This window comes from Sphaeramia orbicularis, chromosome 16 (assembly GCF_902148855.1).
Source record: "Sphaeramia orbicularis chromosome 16, fSphaOr1.1, whole genome shotgun sequence".
NCBI classification, from domain to species: domain Eukaryota; kingdom Metazoa; phylum Chordata; class Actinopteri; order Kurtiformes; family Apogonidae; genus Sphaeramia; species Sphaeramia orbicularis.
This window is the reverse complement of record NC_043972.1, coordinates 50,702,582-50,726,176: the sequence shown is the minus strand read 5'-3', so window position 1 is coordinate 50,726,176 and position 23,595 is coordinate 50,702,582. Positions and strand designations below refer to the sequence as shown.

General features: G+C 39.8%; 1 protein-coding gene across 4 annotated transcripts in view; it reads left to right on the top strand.

The window, feature by feature from the left end:
- The window catches only part of thsd7ab (thrombospondin, type I, domain containing 7Ab), a 277,249-nt gene that overhangs the window by 114,999 nt on the left and 138,655 nt on the right, over nt 1-23,595 (top strand). For 2 of the 4 annotated variants that reach the window (XM_030157281.1, XM_030157283.1), the window contains exons 3-6: nt 535-783; nt 5,834-6,018; nt 16,458-16,526; nt 22,693-22,848. In XM_030157281.1, the coding sequence (XP_030013141.1) occupies nt 535-783; nt 5,834-6,018; nt 16,458-16,526; nt 22,693-22,848 (659 nt within the window). The remainder of the gene's footprint in view (nt 1-534; nt 784-5,833; nt 6,019-16,457; nt 16,527-22,692; nt 22,849-23,595) is intronic. The other 2 variants (XM_030157282.1, XM_030157284.1) reach the window with 2 other exon arrangements.

Below are 23,595 nucleotides of genomic sequence, written 5' to 3'. Positions count from 1 at the left end.
CACTTCCTGAATGTGTAGGTTATTCAGGCTTCAGTAGGTTGCAAACTGCATCATTTGTTTGATTAACATTATGATAAAATATATTTTAAAGATGTAGCAATGCATGTCCATGTCTCTTTAAAGTAAAGTATAAAATGTTTTTCCATTTAAAAAAAAAAAAAGTAACCTATCAAATGAAAATATGATGTGATCACCGTATGAAAGCTTTTGACTGTTTTGTGTGCACTGTTTGATGTTACATTTCATTGGACTTTTCATAATCTATTTCAAATCATCATTTGAAAAGTTGTGAAAATGACATTCAATGAAAAAATTATGAAAATGCACAATTGTATTCCTAAATTTGTGCTCATATGTAGAATTGTAGTTCAAGTTGGGCAGAGACAATTCACCTAAACAATGACATTACACATACCTGTCAGCCTTGTTTGGGTTTTGAACAACAAAGACATGTATTATTTAATGTAAAAACAAAAATGTCAAGTGTGTTGTAGCATTAATGTTGTTTTACTTTCTCTTTTCTTTTGTCTCCAGTCTGTGCACACCAAGGAACCTGCCTCTGACCGTCCAGTCCTGTGTCCTCCTCAAGGATTGCCAAATGACAGACTGGACAGAGTGGGGCCCCTGTTCCAAAACCTGCTTGAACCCAGAATCTCCGAGAGGCACTCGGACACGGATCAGACAAGTGCTTCAGTTCCCCATTGGTGAAGGAGTCAAGTGTTCACTGGTGGACGAGTCAGAACCATGCGAACCTCAGGGAGACAGCATACCGCCCTGCGCCATGTGAGTTTGTTGGAGATACAGATGGGGAGTGAAACACAGCAGGCTGGGAGCACAGGAGTCATAATATCTTTGAAAGGTTTTTTATATAACAAAAACTAGTGCTCTTGTCCAACTGGGTGGTATTGTGTCTCCTTACACAGTAACTGTATCAGAGGCTTAGGAGCCTGAGGGTTCTGTGCATGATCGTAGATGTTGCTAGGACTGTGCTCTTCTGGATAGAGATCTCAGATGTTGTTCCTGGTATTTGCTGGAGCCATCCACTCAGCTTAGGGGTTACTACTGCCAGTACCCCGATTACAATTGGCACCACTGTTGCCTTCACACCTCACATTTTCTCTATCTCTTGATATATTCCTGGAGCCCTGCTATTTCCTCCTGGATAGTACTCTGATGCTCACTATTCCTCAACCTCCCTCCTTTCGCTTAGTGTATTATCAGGGTGCTGGACTTAAGATGAAACCCTCCAAGCATTGTAAGGAGCTTTGTTGTTTTGACATTGATGGGTTACATATCTTCCAGTTGCCACAATATTATACCTGATGCAGGACGTAAGTGTTAATGGTCTGAATCTTACTCTTGCCATTCAGCTGGCTTTTCAGGACCTGCCTTACCCACTGTAGGTATTTGGCTGTGGCTGACCTCTGAGCTGCCTCCTCATGATTGCCATTTGCCTGCGGAATCCCCAGGTATTTGTAACTGTCCTTTATAGCCACAATGTTACCTTCAGGTGGTTCAACCCCTTCAGTTGTGACCACCTTCCCTCTTCTAGATACCATCCACCCACATTTATCTAGTCCAATTGACATCCCGATTGCTTTAAGTTGGCCTCCAGAGTTATCTTCCAGAGCCTCATCAAGTTCTGGATGAAAGCTCTTGGTGTCCTCATGATGTTATATAGCTTTAGGCACAAAGTATCTATGTGTTTGGCATTGAATCATAGGCTTTCTTGTAGCAAATTCAGACAGTGCACAGGTTGGTGTTCTTGGTCTCACAGTCTTGGGCAACCGCCCTGTCAACCATTAGCAGGTACTTGGCACCTCTGGTCTTATTGCCAATTCCTTTCTCTGCTCTGCTCATAAATTGATCCATATGCCTACTTATCTTAGCTACTATGATGCCTGATAGGAGCTTCCATGTCATGTTGAGGCAGGTTATAGGCTGGTAGTTGGATGGTGTTGTTCCCTTCTGGGGGCCCTTCATGATGAGGACTGTCTGGCCTTGGGTTAGCTACTCTGGGTGGGTCCTCGACATAAGCAACTGGTTCATCTGTGCTGCTAGACGTTCTTGGAGTGCTGTCCGTTTCTTAAGCCAGAAGATGGGAATCATGTTGTGCTCTGGTGCTGTTCAGCTATTCATTTTGAACACTCTTGTTTTGATGTCTGCTAGGGTGATGACTACTGGGTCTTGTTCTGGGAGGTTGCTGTGCCCTGCTTGTAAGCCTAACAGCCACTGGGTGTTGTTGTTATGTGGCACATCCTTCTCCCAGCTACTTTTCTAATATTGCTCAATCTCAGCCCTGGGTGGGCCTTTTGTCACCTTATTACTCTAACACTGAGAGTAAACCTTAGCTGGGTTGGTGGCTTGTTATATTCATACTTTAGCTCAGTTCTGTTAGGAGGTTAACTTCTCATGCTGCCAAGATTTTTGCACCTAGCCTTCATTTGGAGGGACCTGATCCCTCCAGCTACTCATCCTCTTTATCTTGTAGCCTCTAGGATTACTGTTGCCGCTGCATACATCAGCCAATTAGTCTAAGTTTTATTTGTCGTATGGATTGTTCGCAGTGCAATGCTCAGGTTCTCCAGCAGAGACTCGTCTGGTACTTTGTTCCTTAGCTTTGGCAAGCAAGAGGTTGTTGAGTTCTACCGGACTTCATGATTTACTCTCTCAGGTCAGGTGCCCTTGTGTTATGCTTTGGGGCTTGGTACCCATTCACAATTAAATTTTTTGGGGGGTGATGAGAAAACCACCCCCAAGCTGACCTGTCATCCTGGCTCCCCTGGCCTGGTGCCCGATGTTCCAGATTGTGATAACACCTTGTTCTTTGGTTACAGGGTTGTTAAGATCCTGCTGTGAAAGACACTGGAGGGATTATTTCTTTACTCAATAAATCTGTTAAAAATACAGTCAAAACAAAGGGTTGAGTGTTTATATAGGCTGATGCTATTCTCCTCCAGTTGAATCGTCTTTATTCATATCACCAAGCTAATTTGCTGTGCTGGGTGGCCCATGGGTTTGTCTGTGTGCTTGTGTAGGAGACAGCATATGGAAATAGATTAGTATAAGTGCTTGGGCTGGTGCCAGACACAGGGTACGGACAAATTAAGGGAGGCTGCAAAGATATTTCAGCCCAAAAGAACATACAAAATTCATTATATGGGACACACACACACACACACACACACACACACAGATGGTCTGTATTGTCTTGGTTTCAGTACATACTGTCCTTTCACAGTTATTGCCAGTTACTACTTCAGCTACTAGTGTTTAATTTTTCAATTTTATTTACAGATCCATTTATATTCCTTTTCTGGCCACATTTTATGTAAAGGAACAAATATTCATCATTAAATATGTGGTTATTAGCATACATGTTAGAAACATGCTGGTTCTTTATTAAATCACTCCTTCTCAGACTCAGTTTTATTGTCATTCGATCAATGGTACATGTTAGAATGAAATTTAGTTACCCAAGTCTCGGTTTGTAGCATAAGAAGATAAAGAATAAAATCTAAAATAGAATATATAAACGGTAAGTAGGGTAGAATAAAACTACCATAAAAAATGTGCCAAAAAAAAGATAAAAAATAATAAAAATAAATTCTTAATATGTACAAAATTTCACAGTATGCAGCAACAGTACCAGTTAAAGTGGTGGTACATAAGCAGCAGCATGAGCAGCAGCAAAAATGAAATAAAGTGGCAGCATTGAAATGTTATATGTTATATTCTGCAGTACTAGGCTATTAGCAGTTACCTCAATAATCGAATCACTGTTTATTGTTAGTAAGTGAATACATTGTTGTATAGTGTCTAAAAAACCCACTTTGATGTTTATGTATGTCTTGTTAATGCTGGAAAGGTGTATTCATTGACTGATTGTTTTCACTTATTACTGTTGATGCCCTGCTGCTTTAAAGTGGACCTGAAACACTGAACACTATTGCTGCGGTTTATTGCCTAAATACGTAATATATGGCACTACAACAAAATCTGACATTCATTTGGATTTATCAGGAAATTTGTGTTTTTCACCTTGTCACCAGCAGGGAGCAGTGATCTTAAAAAACAAATTATTTGATGAGGTCAGGGGGTTGGGCGTCTCTGCTGTTAGCTTGTTCACAAGTAAGAGTTACTGAAGGAAACACATGATTATTGAGATCAAATTACATCGGTGTAAATTCTCATGACTGATGTCATCAGCTAGCTTGTTTAAAGATGGCTGTGTCCCATGGTGACAAAATGAAGACCGATCTAGTTTTTTCATAACTCCAAGTGAATAACAAGTGCAATTGCAATACCATTTATCACCTAAAGCATAAAGGACCAGCATATTGTTTCAGGTCCCCTTTAATGACAGGTGTGGTTAAAATAGGAAGAGACCCTGATCATCAATGAAGAAGTCACTGTACTGAAATAGTGCATGTGAGCCTATGAAGTCATACAACAACAGTGGATTAACTCTGTTTCATTCATGAAATAGAAGGTGTGCATTGATGTCACTTCCCCACTGGAACATGTCCCTTTAGATGGACTGAGTGGCAAAATATAACGCAGCATCTGCATTTAATACACAACATTATGGAAGTATGGGTAAGACATCAACTTAAATTAAAGGACAATCAGACCTAACAATGATCATTTACAATGTACCAAAGAACCAGTGGTCCACAAACATTTTTACATAGCCAGATATTGGGTTTCCTGGTTTTTATATGGGCCTGATTTAATTTCTGGGTAAATACACTAAGCAAGGCCTGAAGGTATACACTTTTCCATATTCAACAAGCTATGTAAATAATACACAAAAGACAGTGGTGAGTTGTAAGCAGTACTTAGTGACACGGCTAAATCATCAGCAGTACCTCTGTTTTCCTATCCTAAAGACATATGTCAAGTAAATTGTTAAAGCAATATGTTGGTAGAAAGGCAAAAAGCTATGCTATGCTGCTTGATCAACTGGAAGCGTTTAAAGAGTTTTATAATAATGGATTAGATTTATATAGCGCTTTTCTATACACATACTCAAAGCGCTCACTCTCACATTCCCACTCTGGTGGTGGTAAACTACGTTTGTAGTCACAGCTGCCCTGGGGCAGGCTGACACCACTCCGACCACCACCAAACATTCACTCACATTCATACATTAGGGTGAGTAGGTGGGTGAAGTGTCTTGCCAAAGGACACAACAGCACATGAACCACCAACCCTTTCGTTATTGGACAAACCATTCTACCTCCTGAGCCACAGCCACCCCTATTGAAATAAAAACTTCTTATAACATCAGGTTGTTTTTTTACCCATTTAATAACAGGTTTCCGCCACAGACACTGCTAAAACATCTGTACTAGCACTCTGTTCCCAATGCTGATAAAAACATCATGTAAATGGTTCAAATAGTATATAATCACTAGTGCATTGACTCATGGGGACCCACGGGTCATATTAATATCGATATCTATGGACTAAAGTTAGTAAATGCATTGTTCCTGTTTTTGACTTCATTTCCCATCATGCAGTGTGGTACTGGGCCTCTGGTCAACTGAGCAACACACGCACACACACACACACACACACACACACACACACACAGGCGCACACACACACACACACACACAGGCACACACACATACACACACACACACACACAGATGCTCTGAGACCTTCCAGTATTATGATATAGATTGACAAAATGAGCGACACTGCACCTGTATGCCAAATAATTAGTTGAAACCAATGCAATACTGTAAATGTGCAATGTTTTCATAATTGTTACCTGCATTTCATATTCTTCATTAGCCTACTCTTCTATGTTCTTTCTCCACAGTTACACCTGGAGGACCACAGAGTGGAGTGATTGCAGAGTGGACTTGTTGCTAAGCCAACAGGACCGTCGGCGTAGCAACCTGACAGGGCTTTGTGGGGGAGGTCTCCAGACCAGAGAGGTATACTGTGTTCAAGCAAATGCTGAGCTACTAAAGTACCTCAATGACCTCAGAGAAAAAGAAAAAGGTAAAAACAAATACAATATAAAAACAAGTCACACTGTATCCAGTATACTACTGTTTGCTTGCATTATATGTGACTTTGGACCTGCAACTCTCCTTCATTCTGCATCCGGAGACACTAACCTGAGAAAGCTTCTGAGACACTAGGATTTAAATTGGAAAAATGCATATAATGTATTAAATAAATGTTGAGTGTCTCATTAAGCATTGACACAAGTCTTGACTGATAATAAATGTTCAGTACTTCTAATACTTCCAGTTCATCTCATAGATTCAGACCTTTTCTCAGGCTGAATATGCATATGATGTTTTGACTTAGATGTTAAGGCCCTGTCAAACCTTGACAATTTAGCCGACAAATGACAAATTTGGTGAATACACTGGTGTACGTTGAATAAGTTATGGGTAAGTTTTGTATAAATTAAGAGCACACTGATATATGTTGTAGTACAGCAAGGTTGTTGAGAAATTTTGTGCAAAGATTTAACGTATGTCATACGTGGGCCATAAGTTGTAGTTAAGTTATGCAGTTGGGACACACGTTCACACAAGTTACTTGTAAGTTACTCATAAGTCGAAATATGTCGAAATAATGTCTAGAGTATCCAAAACTTATTTCTAACCTAGGAGTAATCCGCTTTGAACCTATGTGTAACCAGTGGTGGATTTACCTACCAGCGCCCTCAGTGCTGTGCCCCCATTTGAAAATCTGCAGAAAAAAGCTACTGCTTTGAGTGGGATTCCAAACCTGGTCTTCCACGTTGTAGCCCGAAGCGTTACCTACTGAGCTATACACTATTAGGTCTTTGAACTGACCAATTTACTATTTCCTTATCTTACTTCTTGTCAGAATGCAATGTTTACTCCTGTGGGTGGTGCTTGGGTGGTAATTTTTGTGCTCTGAGGCTCTCCTATCGCTTGTATTGGAGGGGGGCGTCTACTGCACACACGCCATTTACAACTAGCGTTTATATGGTAAAGGGAGTTAAATCTGAACTAGACTAAAGTCTAATATTCATGAAGAGGCAGCTGTCTATTCAAACAGCATTTGGGTCTGGATGAAAAACAAAGGGGCAGCCACAGAAGGTATGTAATGCATTATTATACAGTCAGAACTATATAACTGCATGACATTTGACAGAGAACACAGCCAGTGATTGAGTGAATCACACAAAGATGTTAAACATAGGCCCATATCTAACTGCTGTGTGCAGATAAATTTCACTGCATTTACTGGCTGTTGGACATGTGTCAGAATCTTGTGAATCATTACAGTGATTTGCTTGACAGATCATCAAGGATTCTACATACACACACACATTTTCCTGTATGAACTACTAGTAGGCCTACTACCAAGTAGAAAAAAAAGCATGCTACTACTACATCTAAGCCTCAGGGGTGGTTAAGATTAAAGCATATATTGTGTTGTGAAATATGATTGTAATGCATAGTATGTTCTGTAAACAAAGCAAGCAGTCTTGCTGAGCAGGAATATGACAATTCGGAGAAGGATATCACGTGTGTATGTATTTATAGCCACACACACACACACACACACCTTATCTCCAATGCATATTGACATACGTAGTCATATTTGACGTGTTCTGGACGACCTCTTTTCACCTCTTGGTGAAAATGGCAAAACCTTTCAGCATCTCCCCTCTGGACAGCGACCAGACTTTGTTGTGCAGCAGGAGATAATACCTAACATCACTATAATCTATAGATTTAGAATTAAATGTAAAAAACTAATGAACTAAAATAAAATACATTTAAATTAAATATTCATTATCAATTTTCCAAAGCCACAGGAAGCTGCAGCAGAGGGATGACAGAGCCACTTGCATCTCTGGAACTGCCCGGTAGGCTATATAAAAATGGGTTTGACAGGAGGAACCCGTCAGTACTCCTCAAGACACCATGGTGAGCAGAGAGATGGAAGATCCGGCACCAGAATACCTACTAGCTGTCCTCCAACATCAGTATGACCTTTGACACTGTACCAGTTGCGACACAGACAACACGCTGAGCTTTTGTAGCTATAAGTTATTGTAATGTTCTATGTAAGCCATATATACACCCAAAAGAAAAATGAAAAAACATTGATAGTTCACTTTATGCCAGCGTTTTAGAGAAATTCTGGCACATCAGCATACACTGCCTAAATCATCAAGGTTTGACAGGGCCTTTAATTTGCCACATTAGCTGCAGTGGGAGTAAACATGTCAAAGGTTCGGTGCTCCATTGCTACATACACATTGACGTTCCACTCCACACATTGACCACACTCCCCAATTTGGCAACCTTAAACTGCAAAAATGTCCCACCTCTCCCTTTCACACACACCTATGCATTCTGTTTTTGGGCACATGGTTATGCAATTTAAGGAGACGATACAGCCCCAGCTGTAATTATAGCCAAACCAAAACCCATAATTTTCTGAGAAATCTCGATTAATGTGTTTGGGGGGAAATGAGCAGTACATGTGTAGAAGTTTTCTTGGATGACTCCAATGGCCAAGAGAGAGAGGCAAAGGTCAGGCAAAGTAGTGTCCTTAGTGAAAACAAAGCCTTGAATCAAAAGATAATATTGTGATTGTTTCACAGTGCTTATGTTCTAAATCCCCTGGATTTGCACCAAATAATAGAACAAAGAGATATAATGGGACAGACCATAAAAGTAGCTGTCTATCCCTTCTAATGATATCTAATAAATGCATTTTGGGCTTATACCTCTTTCGTACCTCTAAGTCCAACCAGTGTGTGGACATTAAAACATTGTGATATACTTAAAGGTGGGGTACGAGATCTTAGAAAAACGGTTTGAGCAGCTACATTTTGAAAATACTCAATTCAAAAGTCCAAACCCCTTTCTTCAGACATCCCTCTGAAACCACGCCTCCAGAGTCCTGGCATGCGCAATGCTTGTTCCCAAGGGTTCACGAGCGCTACACAGCAACAATTCGCCGGCTGAGGCTCTGGCTCTGTCCCTGGCTCTGGCCCCGAACGGCCCCGGCTTGGGCTCCAACCACAACTCCGGCTCCGACCCTGGCTGAGGCTACGACTGCGGCTACAGCCCTGGCCCTGGCTCCGGCTCCAACCCCGGCTGAGGCTACAGCTGAGGCTCTGGCCCCGTACGGCCCTGGCTCGGGCTCTGACCCCGGCTACGGCCCCGGCTCCGGCTCCAGCTCCGACCCCAGCTGAGGCTCAGGCTCGCGGATCCATGCATACCTCATTCAGTCTCCTCCAACACCCCCGCTCTTACAGAACAGCCCCAGTTCATACCTATCTGGCTAACATTCCATTTCCTAGTGATTTATGTTAGTGACAAAACAGTTTGCCAGTGAACTTTACATCCTAATATTACTAATATAGCCAAGCTCTGGCTCTGGCTTCATTTCCTGTATAAGCTCTTCAAGCCTCTCAGAACGCACGTTTCATGCTCGAAGAGGGGTATGCGTGCGGGGGGGGCAAATGGCAGTTGAGTTTGATAGACATATCACCATTCAATTATTTCAAGTGGGCACTCAAAATGATTGGATGGTGTTTTTTTCAGTCCTGTTCGTTCCACAGGTGACTAAATTTTTTCATTTTTGCGTTAGAGGATTTAATTATTAATTGGTTGTAATTGGGGTGTGAAGGGGATTTTAAGCAATAGAGTAAAAAAATCTCCAGGAAAACATCTTGCATCCTACCTTTAATGTATGTAAGACCCTGAAGCTCAAAAGTCTGTTGTGTATTAAGTTACCCAAGGACCTTAAGAGACATTATTAGTTTATTAGACAGAAGCTAAACACTAATAACTGTAGCTATAGTAGTACTTTATACCCAGCCTGTTGTTTCCACAAGACTCACAGCCCAATGTAAATGTAACGCATGCTACTGAATGGATCTTAAGGACATTCAGCTTCCTACCTGTAAACTCCATGTATGTATCAAAGATTTTAGTTTTATGTCCATAGAACGGTTACAAGAATGCAGGCAGACAATTGATCCAAATACAGAACATGGTGCTCTTCTTTAAAATGCTATTTTTTGGTATGCGTTAGCCAGTGATCTGAACTATGGCCAAAACCTGAATGTATTTACAAGTGCAAGTTGTGAATCAGTGGTGCTCATAGCCTTAACTCCCCTGGCTCCTTCAGGCTGTCAGTGTAAATCAGAATGCAGTAAAGATGGCCACATTACATCTGCATACCATCCCCTCTAATTGTTTTTATGTGAGTACATCTGCTGTCTGTACTGCTCTTTGCTCCATCTCCACCACCCCCTGTGAATTGTTGTCCTCCGTTTGGCATTTGCACATGGAAGCTCTGTTTTTCCTCTTAGAACGCTGCCAGGATGTTGCCTCCTGCACTGTAACTGAAGTCAGCACCACAGTTGCATATGTCAAGTCCTAAAGCTTTCCGACAGCATGGCCCCAAACAAATCAGAGGAATTCCCACATGAAACTCGGCTAAATTTGATCAAAGACGCTCCACACAGTACATAAAAGCAGTAGTCCCTCAGTGGGTTGGTAGCAGATAATTGCATATTAAACATGTTGGTGAAAATCACATCTAAGTCTAAAATGACACACAAAACTTGAATTTTTACAAAATATCACTGTTCTGTGTTCTCTTTTTTGGTGTTTTTCACTATCCCATTGTGGTTACATTATCTGCTTTAATGTGTATTTATTCTGAGGATGTAAACAGCATTTTATTCCTTTAATATCCCAGCAGGAGTAGGTTCATATTGGCATTTGTCTGCCTCTATGAACTGCAGTGACTTGCCATTGGTCACAAACAGCAAAGGCTCCCATCTTTGACACTTGTCAAGACAGCTTAGAGTCAAAGCTGTCCTCTTAAGGAGGGTGTTAAAGACATTAGTAGAGCCTAAGCTTACGGAGGTCAGCCATGATGATCGCGTGAGAGAGAGTGACAAAGTCTAAGGTAAGGTGAGATATTTGCCCCCCACCCAATATGGTTGAATTCTCCACTCAAAGCTCAAGGAGGTAGTTACGGAATGAAGCTGTGTAGTGTGAGAGTGAAAACTCCACTAGAAGAAAAAAAGCATTATATTCAATAGCTTAAAGAAACTACAGCTTAGATACACACACATCACATAATTGTTTAAAGACAAACTGTAAAACAAATCAATGCTTTTCTCTCTTTTTCTTCGTAGATATAATTTATTTATTACAATAAATGTATTTCTAAAATGACAATATTTTATTTTCATTTAACATTACTTGCATGTGTTCTCGTATTCGCTGTCCTCAGATTTTGGTAACCTGATCATATCTTTTTGGGACAATTTAGGAGAAATTACATGTTACGTTGAGCATTGTTTCCTGAATGTTTGTGTGTGTGTGTGTGTGTGTGTGTGTGTGTGGGGGGGGGGGGGGGTATTGTGTTTATATTGCACTATTTTCCTGTTTCTTGTCATATTCAGCATCTGGCATTTAGATGGAGCTGCAACAAACACCTAATGCTAGTATCTTTGTTACGAAGAACTGCATGTTGTTTGTGCAGACACATCAGATGTTTGTAACACAAAGGGATTTTATCTGACATTCCTGCAAATATTAGCCTAAGCATAAATTAATTTTTCTGAGACTCAAATACAATAATGTTAATTTGCTGTAAATTTTGCACATCACAGGATAAGAGCAACTTTCTTTAGAGCTGACATTTGCCATGATTGTCCGGCTCACAAGATGTGCTCTGTTGGAATAATCCTGCCGTTGGGCAACTATTTCAGTCGTCATTCTTCTGTCTTCTGTCATTTGTATGCTTCTGCCCGCTACACATATTATACATTTGATCACTACATGAGGAAAAATAACTTCCAAGCTTAACTATACACTGAAAATATCAAGTTTTGACCAAGACATCGCCTTTTATGATGTTTTCTTTTGTGGCAATTTGGTCATTTTAAAACCATGACTCGCTTCCTCTTCCACATGTTCCACCCAAACAAATATATTATTTTCTCAAGACAGTGTGGCTGCGGTCTAGCACCCCCCAGAACAAGTGTGATTGGATTAAAGAAATACAAAGAGAACAAATAACTCAGAAACCTTATATCTCTGTTCCAGATTGTCTAGAGAGAGCTGATACAGAGTGGAGACAGGTCTGGATCTGTGAGACCATGACTATGTAGTAATGTAGTTTTTTTATGGCTGCCTGTTCCAGACTTACAATCAGGACCCAAAAGCCAACATCGATTGTACTGACTTTGATATTCTGTCCCTGATTCCCTGTTTGTCCTTGATGTAAATAAAACAGTGTATTTATTGAACACTGCTTTAACAGTGGAAGTGTCAGTGAAAAATATTCTGTAGTATATTTTTGTTGGTTTAGGTTCCAGGCAGACACCAAGTTTATCTTGTCAAGCTGAAAAAGTTTGGGAACCCCTGCCTCAGTGACTTCTACCATGACCTGACCTGCACTGTTGTATATGTTGGTTGCCGGTGTCCTGTAGTCTTTTTCCCATCAGAACTGCCAAATATATTTAATTCTTTCTCTATCCTCTATTTCTTCATCACTCCAGGAGTGAAATGCTGTCATTCTTGTCATTGTTTGTGTGTTTTTAATTTCCTGAATTTAGTCAGTAGTAACCAGAAAGTGGGAGATGTATCTACCGTGACTTTTGGAGAATTCCAGTCACACAGCTAATTAACTTTTCATTAAATATACTATTTTAAAAGACTTACTTTGTCCAAAATAAGAGATTTGATGTGAAACAATAAGTAGCAGAATGTCCCTGGAATTGTATTAATACCTCCGCCAGGAGGTATTGTGATCGCTTTGCTTTGTGTGCATGCGCGCATGTTTGTTTACTTGTTAATCATTAAGGAAGAAATGATTAAATTTTGGTGGTGATCGGGGGTGGGGGGCCCCGATCACCACCAAAATTTAATCATTTCTTCCTTGTGCCAGTATCAACATTTCCTGAAAATTTCATGAAAATCCATCCTTAACTTTTTGAGTTATCTTGCTAACAAACAAACAAACAAGCAAACAAGCATGCACGGGAGGTAGATCTGTCCTGGTGGAGGTCTGCACTCTCCGAGTGCTTTTCTTGTTATGTTTAGATTTTGGTTTTGTCAAAAGTTAGATAAGGACATATACTTATTTCTATCTGACCTTGGCACACTATGCATCAGTCATTGAAGACAAAATAGTCAACCTAGTTTAATATATGGTAGCTTGTCATCCAAAGCTAACAGAGGGATTGTAGTTGCAGTGCGAGAGTGTATTTATATATGCGTAGGTCATGTATATATGGTGTGTGTACAGTATACCATTAAACATTCATATATTGTATGCAGCTGTGTTGTAACTGCTGTTGCCAGGGGTGGCTGTGTAGAAATGTGTATTGCAAGTGAATGTTTGCTGTGACGTACACACACATACAGAGGAATCCCACATGCACTAAGTTGTTATCTTCTTGGCGCAGGATCTCTTCTTTCTCTGTTGGGGGGTAATCTCCCAGCATAACACTGAGACACAGAGGCAGAGTGGCTCAGTGAAGTTTGCTGCAACCAGCAGCACTCTGTTCCACAGCCACTCTGTCTCATACATAAATATCACCACGCAAAAAAAGCTGGAAGATGCCCTCAGGCCTGGATCTGGAAGCATTACCACCTCCTTAATCTTTGCAGGGGAACATCTCAGATCTGACCCAAGATCATTATCACAGCCTCAGCAACATCATTCAGCACTTCCTCAGCTAAAGCTGTGTAACATTGGTTTTGACTGTTCTCTTCTGCAGGAACATAAACCTGGCACTCCTGATTCTGTGGGAGTTGATTTCTTGGTCACCATTTGTAGCATATCACCAGAGGATTCCCTTTAACATGGCATAAAGTCTGTGTAAAGAAGTGATAAATATTTGTTCTGAGTTTCAATGATAAAAAAAACAAACAAACAAAAAGAAAAACGTGGAGTATATAGAAATACGGTTCAATATCATGAAAAAATAAGCAGGATTCTGTGTTCCAAAATGCTGAGGGGTATGTCCACTGAAGACAGAGAAGCAATGTAGCAAACTGTGGATTGAAATATTTGCATCCTTGCTTTTAGAGAAACGTTCCAACTAAACTGAAGTCATTGTATCACTCTCTTCAAAGCTGATCTGAGAGTTACTGGTTAGTTCCTCATTACTACCAGGTCATAACACAAACCACCCACTGAAAGGCAGCAGTAAACCAACAACTGTCCTTTTCTGTGGGGTAGAATTACTGTTTATGTCTACTAACTGAAAAGATTGATATAATAGCTTCAGTTCTCTATCCAGTGTAGACTGCCCTCAGTGGAAAGTGGGTGAAGCCTGCTGGAAAACTGACTAGATGTCTATAGATGATAGTTATAGATAATTCGTTTGTTCATTCTGTCATTGTGTACCTATTTAGGCTACATCCACATTAGTGCATTTTAGGAAAGTTTCAGAAATAGTTTCAAAACATTCTAGCATGTCTGAAACACAATTCACAAAAAGCTGTTGGTTGATTAACACCACTAGACAAAGGAATGATTGCACATCACTCAAACATGAGCTGCTGTAAATGTAATAAGTACGGTAATGACAAAATGAGGAATTTAAACTGCACTGCAATGGAAACAAGGACACAATCACCGTTAATTCAATATACATGTTGAATATAAGAGCTGAGAGCAATATCTGATAAGACTCATCAGGCTTCATTTCTAAACATGTGCATGTCTGTCAGCATTACAAAAGTTTAAAAACAAAAGTATTATTAATAAGTATAATTTTGAATATTGTATACATTTGTCTTACATATGTGTGAAACTGTTTTTAAAAGCAGGAATATACATAGGCATTACTAATTTAGAGGAAAGGCAAAGGAAAAGTAGGCGTTCCCTGGCATACAAGAGGGATCCATGGTTAGTCATTACATATTTCCATTCACAGCTCATTTACACATCATTCTCACTGCTGAGTGGTCAATTAAAGGCTGTCAGTGCACAGTGAAAGGACACTAACTGATAATATTTATTACTTTAACGTACTATGAATATGCCTGAAATGTCACTAGATTTTTGGTTTGGCACTTGGTGACAAAATAACCAAGTTAGTATCCCTTTTTTATTATGGCCCAACTTTCTAAATACTGGTCAAGACACTTTGACAAGGCAGGTGTCAAGCTCTACTAGTGTCATTCTTCTCCCATTTAGTCAGTAATAGTTTGCGCGACACACAAGTAATAATGTAATATAAGGTCGCCTGAATCGAGTGGGAGAATTACTCATCCTAATGTGTTCCAGATTTTATATCATGGTAGGAGAGGGCTGTCAAAAAGTTTGAAATTCCTGAACATGATACCATCCTAAACTCATGAATGGTCTCTGCTTTGAAAACATCAACTATTTTCAATGAATTTGAATTGACTTTACTTAGACTTTAAGTGATATATGGCAACTCAGATGATTAAGATTCTCAAGACATTTTAGAAAAATGTTTTATGAACTTGGATGCCATCCAAATCAACTACATCAATCTGGAAATTAGGGCTGCAGCTAATGTTTACGCTCATTATTGATTATATTGATTATATTTTCCTGATTGATTGTTTCATATATTAAATATTGAAAGGTGAAAAATGTGAATCAATGTTTCCCAAACTTCATGGTGATGTCCTTGAATGTCTTGTTTAACAACCCAAAGAGAGTACAATATTTAGTTACATAGGAGGAAAGAAAATATAACATTTAAGAAGCCAGAGTGAAAAATTACTATTTTTGATTAATCAGTTATCAAAATAGTTGACAACAAATGAGTTAATCAAATAATTGCTGCAGCTATAGTTGAACACATGGAATAGCTTCTAGATATGCTTGTTAGCTTACCCTCTAAGTATGACACTAGACAATCAGATCTAGGTTACACTAAGTGCCGATTATATTAATTGCCTTTTACTTGCACAAAGCCAGAAAGCAAATAAGCACATAATGAATGAAAAATGTGGAACTGTTTCTTTAAATGTTTTGAAAACACTGAAGGGTGCTATTTAATTCTTATCCACAAATTCTTGCTGTTCTGTGCACTGAGACATTAAATTGCACCAAAGAACCTTGATAAGAATTAGACTCTGAAGTTAGACAGACTGTTATCAGATGTCTTTTGATCCCCATGTCAGCAAACTCTGCAAACTGCAGGGATAAGACGCTTGACACAAGTCCACATGGATTTTATTTATAGCCTTGCTTCTAATTCGCCATGTCGGACAAATGATAACTATTACTCAGGCTACACATAATGACGCGCAGATTTGATGGATTGTGTTCTTTGTGGTTTAAACAGGTCTAAAGTGTGTTGCCCCTCTTGGTGGTCTTCCTGCATTAGACTCTCTCTCTCTCTCTGTTTGTTTGATAGTGTCTCCGTGTTCCCATTGTGTGCGTAGCTAATAGCGCTATCTTCCATGTAATTGCAGCAGGTCAGACCCAAAGACAGCAGAAGCCTAGTGTCCCCCCCCTCCTCTCCATCACCTTCCAGATTACAGGTAGGTGGTTTTAGTCATGCTGATAACCAACGGCCAGCTTCTCCTCTGCTCTCTGCTTTTTGCCTCCCAGTCCTCATACTACATTGGTGTGTACTGCACTTTTCCTCCTTATTCTTCCCTTCCTCTTCATCACTTCATCTCTCATCTCAGCTCCATTCCTCTCTCCCAGATCCTTTCCTTTCCTTTCCTTTCCTTTCACATTTTCAATTTCAGTATTGTTACATGTGTAGTATAAAATGTGTAAAAGCTAAATGAAAGAGCTTTGGAGGACTGTAAAAGGTATCATATCACTAAAAGTTGCAAATGATTAAAGCCATGAAAACAAAGAGATTCTGCCATTACTTGATGACTAAAGGTAATTAAGTGTGCATGTGTGAATTAATGCAGAATACACTAAATTAATAACACACACACGCAAACAAATGACATTTTGCACAGGAAAATAACAGCAAAACATCACCATGTATGAAGAGCCAAAAATAAAGGATAAAGCTATAGCCAACTTCAGGTTTTTTGGACTAAAATGATCAAGGTCAAAGACTTGGTTTTGGTCATCAACTCCCCAATTAACAGCTCACAACAACGCAATATTTAACTAACAAATCTTTGAAAATCCAATTTAAACTGACTGAATGTTAGAAAGAAAGTATATACAATTTATTAATATTGGACCTTTAGAAACCTGGGATACATAAAAAAAGGTTAATTGGGTTTGATTTGATCTTATCGTAGAATCACTGCCGCAAACAGTGCGATTTTTCTTTTAAATAAAAGTAACCACCAACTAGTCATCATCATACCCTTTCATTGTTCGAAACACAGATCAGCACATAATGATTGAAATGGTTTTATTTATCACTTTAAGAATTGGGAAGGGTCTCAGATCAATGTAATGGATCTCTTTCTCAATATTGATTTGGACAATGTCTGTATTTAATGTGCTGTACACACTTGTGCATTCATTCACCAGTCTTGAAAGATGTTCTCTGTCAGAAAGCTCTGCAGTGTTTCAGTTGATGTGCTAAAGCCAGATTTATGTGTTTGTAACATGCTTTCACATTTATCTCTAAATATTCTATTTTTAGCTCATCTACAGTTTAGTTTTGAGTCATGTGACTAAAACATAGAGCACAGTCCTATCATATGATCTGTTTCAAATCACAAATAGAGAATAAATGACTCCCTATTTACCGTCTGTGTCCTAGTTATGGTATGTCAGCATTAGGAACGGCATCAATAAATGTCCTGAGATTTTTTTAGCTAAATAAATTGGTGAAAGCCTTGTTTGACTTCACTGACTTAGTTACTTTGACCATGTAAAGAACCTGGAATGCCATTTTATTGTAATGGCACTAGAATGTAAGAAGAAAAAGACATTTTTACAATATTGGATGACGTGATGAATCAAGCACTGGCCATTTATCAGAACAGGGAAAATTAACTGACTTCAACATTCCCATCAGGAAATTTTGTCCCTGCATTTTACTTATCCTATTTCCAGAGCAATGATGAGTGTGGAAAAGAGGGGAAGAAGTGTGTGCAAGCAGGTCGGAATGGGTAGAGAAAAGTGTCAGGTGTGTTGTGTGATAAGAGTGTCAGCAAGAATGAAAGGAAAATGACAGTGGGGAGAGCAGCCATGTTATATGGGTTAGAGACAGTGGCACTGAGGAAAAGACAGGAGGCAGAGCTGGAAGTAGCAGAGGTTAAGATGCTGAGGTTCTCTGGGAGTGACCAGGATGGATTGGATCGAGAATTAGTACATCAGAGGAACAGCACATGTTAGATGTTTTGGAGAAAAAGTCAGAGAGGCCAGACTGAGATGGTTTGGACGTGTACAGAGGAGGGATAGTGAATATACTGGTAGAAGGATCCTGAGGCTGGAACTGCCAAGCAGGAGGTCTAGAGGAAGACCCAAGACTAGATTTATGGAGTGAAAGAGTGTAGTGAGAGAGGACATGAAGGTAGTTGATGTGAGAGAAGAGGATGCAGAGGATAGGGTTAAATGGAAGAAGATAATTCGTTGTGGCGACCCCTGAAGGGAACAGCCCAAAGGAAAAGAAGATTTTAGTTATCCTATTGAACATAGCATCTAGCATTAACACTCAGCTCAGTAGGAGCAGTGAGCTGCCGTTGAAATGTCACATGGACCAACTCCTGATCTTCATCAGTACCTTGGTCAAGGGCACAATGTATACCTGTTCATGTACCGGTGTAACAGAATAGCTTCCCCCCTGGACACCCCCCCCCAACCACTACCCCCCCTCCACCATAGTATTGTGCCATAGTGCACTGTCTTTTCATGAGAAGATTCAGGAAGTATTGACCCTTTGCACCGACGTCACAGTTTTCATGTGACAAGGGGTGCAGCGCCATGGTGAACGGCAAAAGCGACACAACAAACAAACGAATGAGCGACGCATTATGGCTACCAGCACTGAAAATAAAGTTTTGGAGTTGTCCTGCGAAGTGACTCACTTTACTGGATGGCAGAAAGAATGCTATTTGGAGAACCTAGTTATAGCAGGGCTAGCTACCGACCCATACCTTCTCCCTCCTGATATGTTTACGGATCTAGTAAAATCCTCCAGTCTACCGGAGTTTAATGCACACGATCTGTACCATTATGTTATAAATGGAGTGTCCCCATACACAGGTGCTGATCTAAAAGCAGACTAAAGTCTGGATGCTTACCAGTTCTTAGTCTCAGGTTAGATTACCGAGTCACTGTACTGCACTCATGGTAGAGGAATGTATCCCATAATGGTAAAGGAAAGATACAGCTAACGTTAGTTAGTTAGTTAGCTAGCTAGCTGTGTATGTTTTTAACATGTTTCCCCCAGCATACCGTCAAAACTCAAATAGGCTGTAACCAAAAGCAGCTCTAATTAACTAACATTGTGTAATAATGTTAGTGGTTGTCATAAGTAGCCTACAGTATTAGCTCTGTTGAAGTGGCTGCCTTTCTATCATCTACACACAGTAATATGTACAGTTCCACCATTATAACATACGGCACAGCATAATGACAATAACAGTTTGACATATAACATAGTGTAGCTGGTAAAAAAAAAAAAGGCCACCACTACAACAACAGAGCTAATATTGAAGGCTACTTATGACAGCCACTGGAACATAGTGGCTCATAGTAGTAGAGTTAACCCAGTCTAGCCATCTAGCTAGCGTTTGGTGGTGCTAATGTGCAGAGGTGGGTAATCCCAGCTCCACAGAGTAAAAGTCCTGCCATGTATTGGTTCTACCTATTCACTTCACACAGGTAATTCCCATCTACCTGGATGAGGAGTTGTGCTCCTGAAAATGGGCCGGTTCAATGAGTGGTTGGAACAAATACATGGCAGGACTTTTACTCTATGGAGCTGGGATTACCCACCTCTGCTAATGTGCTACCGGCACAAACAGAGCCTTCTCTATCTGTAATATCAGGTCCATCATAGCCAGGCTCTGTCTGTAACCCAGCTGAAACCATGGGTGTCTTTGAAGAAGGATGGAACTGTTGTGTGCGACCACTGTACATGTAAAGCAGGGTTAAAAACAAACAAAAACGAGAACGTTCAGATCAAATTTGATAACAGCCGGTTTGCTGTCCAGTGTGCAGTCCGGCACTCTTGCCGTCCATCATGGCGATCATTTGCGGCACAACAGAGCATGATGTAACGTGCAAAGGGTCAATACAACTACTTGTTGTCAGGATCATACCCTGATGGACTAAAAGTGCCTATTATTTCTTTAGGAGGTACATGTGTTTATGTATGTAATATACATTGATTGGTATAATGTAATTGATGTAATATCTACCTTCTTCCATCCGGAGGGATAGTTGACCAGGGGGGAGGGAATTTATATTAATATGGGGGTGGGGTGGGGGGTGTTGTCCAGGAGGAAAGTTATCCTCTTACACCGGGAGGAAACCCTTGTGGCATGTAGAACTCAACACAACAGCAGAGGTGCTTACCATTGCACCACCGAGCACCCCAGTGACTAATATACAGCTACTGTTGATGAACCAACTCCTAATATACACATCATAGTAGTGAATTTTCCCCCTTATTTTGTGTGTATATATTCAGAAATGCTCGTTAAAATGGGTGATACATTTGGATACTATTCAGACTTTTGCATCATCTTCTCTTTTCTCACCATGTTTATGTCCTCTCACCTCTATCATTGTGTCTTTTCATCTCATTGACACCTTCTCTCTCCTCTCTTAGGGACAGCCACAAATAATAATAATAATAATAATAATAATAACAACAACAACAACAACAACAACAATAATAATAATAACAGTGATACTTTAAATTTGTGATAATACTATTTGTGTGCCACTTGTTCCAAATCTAGCTGAGGCACTGGCAGAATTACAACAAAGTTTTGGGTAACCTTAAAGCTTTAAAAGGAAAACTTTGCTCCCTCACAAACACAGCTGCAGACAGTAAGCCACACTTGCAGGAGGGATTTTTCCACTGTTGACAGTGTGCTACAATAGAAGTCAGTTGAGAATACACTATAAAATAGACTAACAGAGATGCAGAGCAGAGAGATGGGGAAGGGGGTTCTTTTATCATACTTAGACCAATAGTCTGCTTGTCCTGAATTTAGTATTCACAAATGGATTGATGTTTTAAGATTGAAGCCAGTGTAGATCTCCAATAAGACATGGATTAACTGTGTCTCAGCAAACTCTGTATTTGACTTTCAGTGTATTTGTTAGAGGAATTAGGCATTTTGCATTTCAAAACCCCACTTCTCTTTCCTGTACAGTACTACAGAGAGAATTATAGGATTCAGCTGTCCTGACTACACGAGACTTTAAGATCTGCGTCTTGTAGGAACTGGTGAAATGCAGGAAATACGAGTGCCTGAGGTTGAACAAATGAAAAGATTTTTACTTGACACTTGAAAAGAATCCAGCCTTTGTATTTAGAAAACATGTTTAGATAGATAGATAGATAGACAGACAGACAGACAGACAAAATGTCATATGTGTGCCATTATGTTCTAAACAAGTTACATATCATCACCTTTCTAATATAATAGTAAATTTTTTTGGAAATACAAAAAACTTAACCAAAAATTGAGTATTTGATGATTTAGGCCCCAAAAAAAGAAAGTAATTTTTGTCAAAAGGAAGGTGACGATATGATGGTTATTTCTTTGAGGGAGGGTTTGATTTTTGTGACACTGTGAACCTGTCTGAGCAGGACTCATTCTTATCACCAAAGTCAACCTGGAAGCTCTGAGGTGATGTCCTGTGTGTATAGACTGCACCATCAAACTGCTGTCGTCAGATGTTTAGTGACCTTTTCACACAATCTCCTCTTTCTAACACCAAAGAAAGACACAAAGGAGATTTAAAATAATCCCTGTGCACACAACTTAAAGACATAGTCGCTCTGATCTCAACTGACACTGACATACTTCCTCTACGTACATGCATAAATGCATAAACCACGCACCTTGAAGAACTCCACACATCAAATTTATTTATCGTGCTGCGTTTCACCAGATGTGGAAATGTATTCTGCACAGTTGTTCCACAGCTCTGCTGTGCATGGTGATAGCATCTCTGCATTTTATCTCGACAAAGTTCCCCAGTGGGAGTTCACACAGGCGTGCACTCACCAGTTGCATCATGGAAAATGAGTTTCTAAATCCAACATGGCATAAGCAGGGAATGTAGATGCCAAATTACACCTCATAGAATAAACATGAGCCAAGACACTGTCACCGTTCTCCCACCTTTACTGTTGTATTGTTGCATTGTTTCTTGCGTTTCCGTTGAGACATAGTGGGCATGGCTCCACTGTGTTTTATGTTGCTAGCAAGGCCTTGCATGAGATAATCACTGCTAATTTATCATTCTGACATGTTAACATGGAGGCGATAAACTAAACAAAGGGAGAATAGTGTCTATTTCACAGGCATATTTACTTGGGGTTTTTTGTACTCATAGGCTGTCTATAGGGACTCTAATACCAAGAATAAAAGCAAACAAAAGCAAACACAGCAACTTGTGTTTCTGCATCCCCTGTTACCTTGTGCAGGTAAATATCACTTAAATAAAATAACACAGAATAGGATCAAAGTAACACTGGTTCATTTTATCTGAATACTATTTCAAGTTATTCTCTCTTGTTTGTTTTCTCAGCCTCTCCCCCAGTGGAAAACAAACTGTGCGAGGGTCCAATCCCTAACTCATCCCAGCTGTGCCAAATCCCCTGTCCCATCGACTGTCAAGTGTCACCATGGGGGGCTTGGGGCCCCTGCACTTTTGAGAACTGTGAGGACCAGGCCGCAAAGAAAGGTATGAAAAACATGACGCCATTGTTTAAAGATGCTTTATGGATCCTTTTAACATGTGTTGCTGACTAAACAGTCACGCAAGGTTGTTCAACTGCCTGGTACTTTTAGGTGATCTTTCTCAGAAGTGCTTCATAGGAAGGGGCTTGTGAAAAAAGTATAAAAGCACTATGAATGTAAAACTGCATTCCATTGAATAAGAGAGTTCTCACCTCCAATAGGAGCCTTTAGATTTGGTTGCCTAAAAGACAAAGTATACTCCTAATAAGAACATCATTTACTATATAAACCATGTAAATAAACCAACATAAAAGCTTAGTTAAGGTTTAATAATGACATAGATACCTTGGTTAAGCTCATTAAATATCTCTGTGATGCTGGTAACCATTTTACCAAAATCATAAGACTTTTAATATATGTATTGTTAAAGTGCTGTCAGCAAACAAGCTTAGTTTGTGATGCCGTTATTATCACTCATATAGTCCTAATAATATATGATAATGTTAATAAACAGTCTCAAGTGTCTATAAATCAATCAAATATTATTTATATTGTGTCAAATCATAACAAAAGTTATCTCATGACACTTTACATATAGAGCTGGTCGAAGTGAGACTCTCAAGCCAATTTACAGAACCCAACAGAAATTTCCAGGAGGCTGGAGTGTTTTATAGATTAGGTTGGATAGGATAAGACCAAGACATTCCAATAAGCTCAAATTTGGCTTAGGTTTAGGATTCAATTGTAGACA